This window comes from Nomascus leucogenys, chromosome 9 (genome assembly GCF_006542625.1).
Source record: "Nomascus leucogenys isolate Asia chromosome 9, Asia_NLE_v1, whole genome shotgun sequence".
Lineage (NCBI taxonomy): Eukaryota > Metazoa > Chordata > Mammalia > Primates > Hylobatidae > Nomascus > Nomascus leucogenys.
The window spans coordinates 12032113-12043218 of record NC_044389.1 but is presented as its reverse complement, the minus strand read 5'-3'; the positions used below and the strand labels follow the sequence as shown (position 1 = coordinate 12043218).

Genomic DNA, 11106 nt, shown 5'->3' with positions numbered 1-11106 from the left:
ATGGCAACATAAATAACAATTCAATTTACTCAATAATGGAACAGGCTTCCAGCACTCAAGTGCAGGTTGACTGACCACTTGTGAAACAGATTTTACAGGAGCAATTACTATACAGGAAAGGAGGAGGAGCAGGAGAAACAGTGACCTTTAAGGTATTTTACCTATTTTACCCTCTAAGATTCTATGACTCTCAATTTTCAAATTTAAACTTTGAACTTTTCAAAGACATGCTATCACAGAAAGGTGACACAAGCTACTATGTGCTAAATAAATGCAGGCACATGTAGAATGTTGTTTTACATACATGCAATTCTGTTCCAGGGAAAATCTCTTTGGATACAGAAGTAGGAGCTTGGGCAAAAGCAGTAACACAATTTCCAAAGTGTCTACTTCTAATCTGTAAATACATTTTAGACAAAAAGGAAAAAACACACTTAAAACCCACAGGCACAAATAAACCAACTTTAATAGATATTATTTTGTATTTATATAGTGCCTTCTTCAAGAACCTTAAATGCTTTACAGACATTATCTCTAATTAATCCCCACAACAACCCTGTGAGGTAGGTATTACTCCCATTTTACAAGACAGGGAGACTGAAGCACAGAGAGGTTAAGTGACTTGCCCAAGGTCACACAGTTAAATTCACTGAAGAGCCAGGACACGAGCGCTTTAGCCTCCCAGCTCCCAGCCAAACACCTCATGATAGAATCTTTAATAAAAAGTGTTTTTAAAGAAAGTATCAAGAGTAGTTATGTTATGAAAATGAGGTCTTTCTACTGCCATCAAGGAAAGAAAAAACCCTATACTGATGGTTAGAGGCCCCAAGACCCACATAATACAACATTTCCTTCTTTCCCTGTTCCCAAGCCTCCTGGTTCCCGTCTTAAATCTTTTAAAGGTAAAATTTCCAAGACAGAAGCCATGTGACTTAAGAAGTGGGACTTAATTTAGAATATTTACTTTTAGTTACAATAATTTATAGAAATTTTTATTCCAATATACAAAATATGGGACAGCCATCCCAACAATCATGTACATAGTTACACGGCAATCAGCCACCACTTACAACTTACACCAGCCCCGCATTTTAATCACAGTCAACCAACATACAACCTCACAATGCTTTCTTCATGGGTCACTTTTCTTACTTACTATACCTGTATCTTTCCCCCAACTCTGACCCTATATGTTTTAAAAGTATATTGAGTTTCTGATAAACTTCAAAACATTTTACTTAGATCCAGCTGCATTAAGAAGAAAAAGTAAATGTAAAACTGTCACCCCACAGTCCCTCCCCTGACAAGTCATACTATGAAGTATGGTGTAGATGTGAACAAGTATGTGATTACCAGGAACTCAACACATATATTAGAACTTGCTTTAATATGAAATTTAACTTGGCTTTTACTGCATTTTTTTAATGCAAAAATGTAAAAACAAACACAACATAGTATTTCAATGCTGTACCTTTATGCAAATGACTTCATCTATCTTTCTTAAACATGTTGTGATATAGCTAATGTTAAAACTGACACAGCTTCACTTTCCTCTTTTTCTCTGTACCGAAAGCTGCAGAAATACAGCTTTAATTCCAAGACAATTTGGTTTAAGCCTTCAAAATAAAAAGAGTGCATCACTTCCACTGCCCTGACTTTCCCACACTGTTGATTGTGATTCTCTGTGGCATGTTGGTAGATCAGGCTGGCTATATATAATTTGTACAAAACATCTCTAGCCAGGGTAAGGCTTTAGGAACTATCTTAAAAAGAAACTTGTCAAAATACTTTTGATATTTTGTACAAATACTAAATATTGTAATTTTTTCCCAGAACATCTGTTTAAGCAGCCCAATTAAGTGACTCTGTTAAAGGTCTGCTTATGGAAAAAATAGGTGAAGTCATTTCCTGAGCCAAAAGATACAGATAATAAATGTTAATAATAGCAGCAGACTAAAAAATTCCTTTTTGTTGTTTTCCATAGTCAACAGTTTTAGAAAAAGAACTTTAGAAAAATGACAATTTTTTTTTTAAATTTACTGCCTGAAAAGAGTTTAATAAAGAACATCCAAGGCCTGATTGCTATTCTTCTGAATATAATTTTCAGTAATTTTCTTCAAGTTACATTTGGCTACTGTCAGACAACTTACTGATGCATGGAAAAATGTCCAAAAAAACTGCAATGGTTTACATACATTTTATGTTACATATATTCCTTCTTAAAACCCCCAACAGAATGAAGTCTTAGCAAACACAGATCTTAATTTCTGAACACCCTTCCAGTAAGATTTGTAAAGGTGGGGGGAAGGGAAGGAAGGACTTGTTTTTTTGTATTCCCGGTCTACTTGATTAAAATTTAATCTTCAAAGGGTTTGTTTAGCTCGATATCCAGGCTGCTAGGATTATGATGAACATTATTACTTCTTTCCAGGGTAAAAAATGACATCTGAAAATAACATAAATGCTATGATATGATTTTCCCAAGCATGATCTCAACTTGAAACATTAGAATACTTAAGAATTCTAAAGATTGGTATACCACCACTGCACCAGAATTTTAAATTATTCCAACAACTACAGGAATTTTTTTAATAGTTTTTTAATTTTATGAAATTAAAGCTGAAGAAAATAACTGATTTAGAAACCATAATAAAAGGACAAATACTTAGCCAGAGATATCAGTTCCTCCTGAAAAAGGATATTTACCTCCTCTCACTGCAGTTTTTCTCAAGGTATCTTACTGATTTCAGATAGAACTTAAAATTCACCTTAAAAATAGAAACAAACAAAAGGACTACTTAAACTGACATTAATAAAAATATGTTCAAATTTACTGACAGAATCATGGGCACTTCATATAATACTTAGACTCTACCAGTTTTAAGTAAAATAAATAAGGAAAAAATTATAATTACAAAGCCAGTCTTTCCCCTTGGGGAAACAAAAAGCCACTTTGACCAATTGCTCCCTACATATATATATACTGTATATTATTATAAGCTTCTTCAGAGAAGCAAAACATCTTTGTCTTCCCGACACTGGATTATCTAGCATGTTAGTTTTTACATCAGGAAGGCAACTGCAAGTGTTGGGCCCAAAAGTATTTCTGGTTTACTCTCGAAAAGACCACTGAATATGCTTCTATACATAACTGAACCAGGCAAATTTATGCAGTGTGTTCAACATCATCTCCTTATCAATACAGCACAGATTCCTATTCTTTCTACTGCACCCCCAAGGAATTCGAAGCATTATTGGTGCAATTAATAAAGAGAAAATGCGTGCCAATGACTGGAAGGCTGTTTTACAAGAGGAGCTGGTATCTCTGATTTCACCTCCTTGTTGTATGGAACTGTACAGACAGCATGATACCTGAGCAAATAAATCAACTACCATGATCGGAAGGGCTTGTCAATCCATCGTCTTTGCTTTATCGTGTGCAAAGTATGCTACTGCCCCCTGAGCTTCCTGCATTTCTCTTTTCTTGAAAAATCAGTGCTTGATCCTTTCCAAAATAACCAGAGAAGAAATGAGGCAGAAAGTATCTCTTCATCACGGTTCCCCCTCAGTCCCGAGACTGATAGAAAAGGATGTAACCAGACTCAGAGTTCTTTGAGATATCTGATGTCAACCCGTAGAATTCTTCAATAGCTTGTGCATCTATTTTCTGTGAGGTAAAATGTAAACATTAGTACATAAATGAGCTCTGTACAGCCAGAATGGCTTAAATTTAATAGACTGACAATACCAAGTATTTGGTGAAAATGTGGGGAAAATGGAACTCTCATACATAGCTGGCAGGGCACACCGAAAAAATGTTTATAAATACCTATCTTCTAAAGCTGAACATACAACTACCCTTTGATCCAGCAATTCTACTTCTAGGTACAGGATGAATTATATGAAACCACTAGTAACTATTTTGGACCTACAAAATGGTAACTTCTAGGCCGGGCACAGTGACTCACGCCTGTAATCCCAGTACTGTGGGAGGCCAAGGCGGGCAGACCACCTGGGGTCAGGAGTTCGAGACCAGCCCGACCAACATGGAGAAACCCCATCTCTATTAAAAATACAAAATTAGCTAGGCGTGGTGGCGCATGCCTGTAATCCCAGCTACTCGGGAGGCTGAGGCAGGAGAATCGCTTGAACCGAGGAGGTGGAGGTGGCGGTGGCGGTGAGCCGAGATCACACCCTTGCACTCCAGCCTAGGTAACAAGACTCTGTCTCCCAAAACAACAAAAAGGCAACTTCTAGTGGTCCAACCTAAAATATATCCAAGAAAAATGAGTGTATACTTCCAGCAAAAGGCTTGTAAAAGATGACCAATGCATTTTAATTCACAATAGTCATTAACCGACAAAAAGTCAAATTTCTAACTTGGCATATTCATACAGTAGAAAATGACAAAGCAGTGAAAAAGAACTGCTATTACGGCAGGCAACAAGAATGCATCTCACAAATATATTAATGAGTGAATAAAGTCTGACATAAAAGAAAGCATGCTGTTGTGAGTCCATTTATATTCAAGCCTAGGCAAAATTAATCATAATGATAGAAGTCCAAATAGCAGGCTCCAGGAGGGTAGAGGTGAGGAAAGCTGTAAGTTCTGACCAGAAGGAGGAACAAGGGGGCCTGCTGTGGTGTTGAAAATGAATTGTATCTTGACCTGGATGGTAGTTACAAATGTGTGTGTGTATGGCTGTGTGTGTGTGATATGGGGGGGACACATGTATAAAAATTCATCAAATTCATATTTTTATACTTTACTGTATGTATGTTACATGGGTTAATTTTTTTTTTTTTTTAAAGCCAGGTCTGTTGTTGAAAGCTTTCCCTTGTTTCATTCTAGGTGTGTAAAGGTTAGATGACCACTCAACTGCTGGGCTTGGACGTTGCAGAGTAAGAAGTAGGAATTAGACTATAATTCTATAGACCCAGACATTTGTCTCATATTCATCACCAGTCATAAATAAGAAACTATGAGAAAAAAGTGAAAAGCAACATATGCATACAACTTTCAAAAATAAGAGATTAAGAAACTACTTACTTCTACAATGTCGTCATCAAACAACAACCAAAAATCATGACTCTTAACTATTGCAATATAATGGCCTCGATTGGGACCACTAAAACAAACAAAAAAGAAGTTAATTTAATATATTTATTAATATTACTCTTTCATGCTCTTAATTTTATGTTTTATAAAGAAACTGAAACAGATAAATAGCAGTAAAAAAGAATTGCTTCTTTTTTATACCCCTTACCTAGTTTTGCCAAAAAAGATAAAGCTACACTGAGTTGAACTGGTAATCAATTTTAAAATCAAATAATTAGTACTCTAAGAGATATATCAGTATTCTTTTCACATACAGCTATATTATTGAAATTCTTTACTGTCTTTGTAATAATTTTCAATTTTGCTTCTATAATAAAAGACAAATTTTTCTATCATTTTTTATAAGGGAGGGGATCACAGCATAACATGCTGAGTTGGACTATAAAACAATGCATACAGAATTATTTCTAAGTCTCACTCCCTTGGTAATGGTTTTTTTCTTGAGGAAAGATCCAACATGATGCTTGAAACATGCAAGGATATTAAATCCTTGGTTCCAAAATCAAGCCTGAACTTCATAAAATGTCTTCAAAAGCAAATGACTTTTGCTCAACGGTAAGTCATTATTAAGTACCTAATTCTTAATACCATTATAACTATGACTATGATTGCCCCTGCATCTCATTTCAAACAAATCCAGAATATATAAATGTAGATATGCATAAAAACAAAGGAGGCATAATTCCTTTTAAAAGCAATTCTTTGCTTTATAAAAGGATATGACAAAGTTTTAACCTCTTCCAGTTTAAGTATGGTTCATTATAAAGGCTTATATAATTATATTTATTAAATTGTAATTTTATAATTAATATAGAAGTTAAAATCCTTTTCAACACAAATTATTGTTTATGGTGAACACTATTTTAAAAGTAGTGACCAGATATTAGAATAAGCCACCTACTATAATATCTTATGTTTCTCAGATCATTTGATCCTGTAGGTGAGATAAGTATCTTAGGTGACAGAATGACACCAACAAAAATTCTTTTTTTTAACTATGGAGGATGACACATCAAAACTTTTTCTTAAAAAAGCATTTAATGCTTTAAGTCTATTTCTGTATTTATTTAGGACTCATCTAAAGGGTCTTGTGTGCTATGGGGAGAGAAATGAAAACAAAATTATAAAAGGTGAAATAAAGAAAAATCAAAGAAAGGTTGCAGAACACAGGGTGGAAGGAAAGGAGGTGGGTGGGGTGAGGACTAGTAAATTGAGAAAAGTTAGGCAGCTTTTTCCTTTGGCAAAGAACTAGTTTGAAGAACAGTAGACAAAAGTCAATTTCATAAACTAAAAATGAAATGAGAGATGAAGGGCTGAACTTCCACCTAAGGAAGTTGTTTCTTAGGCATCTGATTTCTGGACATTAAACACACTCAGTTGAGTAGATACAAATGCGTAAGGTATGCGAGTAACTATTGATTGCTGTGGAGATTAAAGAGATATCAACAACTGCTTGCCCAAATACCCCTTCAGTACAATAGATAACTACTCCAAAAACATAATCCAAGGCAGAATATGATATAAAAGTAGAGCTACAGGAGAGACCTCATCCAGCAAGACAGGAGGTAGAAGGGAGAGAGGGATGGGAAATCAAGAAATGGAGCCCAGTTTTGACATGGGCTTGAAGGGTAATACTTAGTCAACAAACATTTGCTAGAAGTCTCTTCTAGGCTGGGCACTGGGGATAGAGAAGGAGCAAGCTGAACTGGAACTGACACGCTGATAATGAGGCTGCACACACCCTCCACACTTTCATATGAAGCAAACCTACAAATAAGTCTGATAAATAAGATACACAATGGAAAAAGATTCTAAAATATGATTAGTCTTTTATTAGTGAGCGAATTATTTCCTGTTTTAAAAAGCACCTGTTCTCATAAGGGAAGTAGACATACATCCTAAGAGAGTGCATAAAGCACTAAGACAGGGCTAGCAATGCACGTCTACTATTTATGTGAAGACAATGGAGCAGCACCACATAGAGACTGAGGCTGGGCAGAAGAGCATCAAGGAAGACTTCAGAGAGGAGGGGCAGGAAGGCATGAGGCAATGAGAGTGAGACAGGAGAAAGAGTGAGACAGGAGAAAGAGTGAGACAGGAGAAAGAGTGAGACAGGAGAAAGAGTGAGACCCTGGGGTGGGGGCGGGATCCCAAGGACCTGCTGTGCAGAATCCCACCAGGAGTGAGTTCCCAGTGAAGGCAGACCACCAGGGCTGTGGGGAAAGTCAATAAACATCTCTGTAATTTTCTGCAACAATTCTGACAGTAGGGATTCAGACAGCTGGCAAGAGGATTTTACAGTGCTTGTGAGAACATGCTTTAAATAACTGACTGTGGAGTTCAAGTTGGGAGAAGCAAGTGAGGCCAAAGAAAAGGTTAAAAAGGGAAAGGGTCAAGAGACTCAAGGATTTAAGGGTGGGGAAAGGGCTGGGTTAATTTTAAAAGGGGAGAGTGGGAGGGGACCCCTCCCCAATGAGTCAGACATCTCAGCTCAGTATATTGTGAGTAGAGCAATTCTAAAAATCTAGCATGATTTAAGTACGGTAGGACTGTCACTAAATTTGAAGAGGCTAATGGGTGTGAGAAAGTAAATATTATAAAGCTAAGATGTGATAAGGTAATATTATATTTTTGTTAATAAAACAGTAGCAGTAGCTAAGCGATTTACATCTCCCTTTGAATCCTAACAAAGCAATGTGGTAATTGGTATTATTTACATTTTCTAGAAGAGAAAACTGAAGCCTTTTCAGGAAGCTATGCATAATTTTACACTGCCCACAACTGGCAGAAATGGTACTGAGATCCAAGTTTCTCTCACTCTGAAAACCTGTTCTGAATCACTACACCAAGGTTCTTTAAGTAATCTTGACACTGCTTCACTCCTTTAAGATGTGATCGCTCTTAATTTAGAAGTAGAAGAAAGATTCTTGCTGAGGATAAAAGACGGGACCCAAGGCTGACCCAGACAATGGAGGTAGAAGACAATTATTAAAGAGCATTTGCTCCCTCCGGATTGTCTTTAAAAATTCTCATCAGAGGCCGGGCGCGGTGGCTCATGCCTGTAATCCCAGCACTTTGGGAGGCCGAGGCAGGCAGATCACGAGGTCAGGAGATTGAGACCATCCTGGCTAACACGGTAAAACCCAGTCTCTACTAAAAATACAAAAAATAAGCCGGGCGTGGTGGCGGGCGCCTGTAGTCCCAGCTACTTGGGAGGCTGAGGCAGGAGAATGGCTTGAACCTGGGAGGCGGAGGTTGCAGTGAGCCGAGATGGCGCCACTGCACTCCAGCCTGAGCAACAGAGCAAGACTCCATCTCAAAACGAAAAAAAAAAAAATTCTAATCAGAGAGCTGGGAGGAGGGCTGAAGATGAGAAAGCTGGAACTTTTTTTATTTGGATAAAACATGCTGTTAGCACAAGTTTCCCAAAACCAAGGGGAAAATGATGAGTGCCTGCTTTAAAATTATTAAAGGAAATTCTAAGCCATCAATGAAGACAGTTATGTTCCAAATACAAGTTTTGATTACGTGATGCTCTTGCAGTTTGAGAATTTTCTGAGGTATTTAATAAGGTCAATTATAGCTATGTACGTTCATGCAGAGAAGATGTGTATACCATGTTGGAAAAGAAGATGAGAAGAAGACAGAAAGCAAAATTGGCTAATAGGAAATGATAAATACACACACAGGTAAAATCAAAAAATGAATCTTTGAAGATTATTTCCAGTGCCATTTTAAAATGCTTTTTACAACCATTGATATGCTGAACATATGCAATTAAACTCAGAGGTGATTTATTTTAACCAACAACCCTCTATACACACACCCCAAAAAAGGAAAACTAACAGATCTCAAAGTTCTAGGAAATCAGATATAGTACTTGTAGAGTAATAAATAATAAAAACAATATATTTTAACATACAAAATTTTTAAGAAATGATAAAACATAAAGCTAAAACTCTATGTTGAAATAAAATTATCTTGAGAGAATACAGAATTTCTAAAAGTTCTATATTTGAATAATTCATGAACATCTTGAATGTACACTGCTCTTCTAACCTAGAAATTCCACTACTATGTCCCCGGAGTTGCAATTACCTTCCACAGTGAACCACAACAGCAACAAGGTCGTACATTCTGTCTGGATTGGTGGCATCACCTGAAGTGTTAAATAGGCGAAGTTCTAAAGGAAAAACCACCCGGTAAGAGAGTTTTGTATATCGATGAAGTTGATCCATATATTTAAATCTCTTCAGGTGTAGAGCTAGAATCATGGGCAGTTTTTTAACTTTCATCCTATTAAAAATAAAAATGAAAACAAAATTTCATAAAAGATATCCACCATGTCCTTGAATTATCAAACTTTACGATATCCAATGAACAGATAGTCAATGGTCAGTTTTAATAGCCCAGCAATGCCCAGTTTTGCACATTTCTACCAATTATTTTTATACTGACAAAACAATATTCTGAACATCTTAATACGACCCCACCCTACCCATCATCGTCACACCACATAATTTGACACAGCACTCAATATGGCTCCAAAATAGATGGAATCGCATTAGTCCTTGGTTAAGGAATCTGTATTTTTCAAACACACATCTCTTATTATAAGGCTAAATGCACAGGGTGCTCAAGAGTGGTAGAGGGAAGGCCGGGCATGGTGGCTCACGCCTGTAATCCCAGCACTTTGGGAGGTCGAGGTGGGTGGATCACCTGAGGTCATGAGTTCAAGACCAGCCTAGCTAACATGGTGAAACCCTGTCTCTACTAAAAATACAAAAAATAGCCGGGCGTGGTGGCGGACGCCCATAGTCCCAGCTACTCGGGAGGCTGGGGCAGGAGAATCGCTTCAACCCAGGAGGCGGAGGTTGCAGTGAGCTGAGATCACGCCACTGCACTCCAGCCTGGGTGACAGAGCGAGGCGCCGTCTCAAAAAAAAAAAAAAGAGTGGTAGAGGGAAAACAAGTTTCTTGAAACTGACAATTCCTTTGGACTTGGGTAGACTGAAATCTATTTTTTCTATCAATCTATATGATGCAGGTACAGACTGACAATAGGAGACTAAAACAACATAAAAGCACTAAAGACCATTCAAGGTGCTTGTCAGAGACAAGAAATAACTCTATATTAAGAAAAAAGACAATGTATATCCTAGAAAGGGAGTAAAGTAACCTGGAAACTTAGGAGTTAAGTTTTTAATTGTGAAACACAGGCTGTTCTTCATGTTCTAAATAATCTTTATTATGCCTTTAAATGCCATTTCTCCCTGAGAGTGCCTTTGTACTCCTATTTCACCTAAAAATCTATTCTCCTTTTAATGGCTCAGCTCAAATGTCACATCCTCTGGCACAAATACACCTGCTCTCTTCAATCCTCCATCAGCACCTTACAGGTTCACTTTATATATGTCGAGCTTATTACATGGTTACAATTTTAGGTGATTATGGTTCTTTTCTTCTAGGCCCTGAACTCTTGGCAGCTAGAAAGCATTCCCTTCATTTTTATTTCCCCACTATCTAGCAACATGCCTGACATATGATAGATGCCAAATGTTGCAGAACTGAATTTTAAATGGGTCTGGTGAAGCAAAATACTCCTCACAATTTAAAGAAGTGATATATGGTAAGCCACTGCCTCTAATAAGTGAAAAAAAAAATCATTTTATAACATTATACTAAATCTGCATTCTATACATCTTACATATGGTGGATAGCTTATTATTCCTAAATTACTTACTATTCAACGAACTTGGCCTTTTGGAAACATTAGCCAAAGTAAAGGTAAACACCTAGTCACTCCTAGAAAGCAATCCAGCAATATGAATTAGGAGCCTTTATGGCCTTTGTCTCAGTAATCCTATTTCTGGAAATACAAATTAAATATATAATCTCAAAAATATCCCTTATGAGAATAATCTCCTATTAGAGTTCTTTCACATTGTAAAAAATCCCAACTATTCAGCAACAGGAAATGTGGAAATA

The 11106-nt window shown here is 36.9% G+C and overlaps 1 protein-coding gene across 2 annotated transcripts in view; it reads right to left on the bottom strand.

Moving 5' to 3' along the window:
* Window positions 1–448: 448 nt before the first annotated feature.
* USP12 (ubiquitin specific peptidase 12) overlaps window positions 449–11106 on the bottom strand; it is a 112968-nt gene continuing 102310 nt past the window's right edge. For both annotated transcript variants that reach the window (XM_030818607.1, XM_012501949.2), the window contains 3 exons: window positions 9218–9415; window positions 5051–5129; window positions 449–3667 (listed from right to left, as the gene is read on the bottom strand). In XM_030818607.1, the coding sequence (XP_030674467.1) occupies window positions 3566–3667; window positions 5051–5129; window positions 9218–9415 (379 nt within the window). In that variant the 3' untranslated portion in view covers window positions 449–3565. The remainder of the gene's footprint in view (window positions 3668–5050; window positions 5130–9217; window positions 9416–11106) is intronic.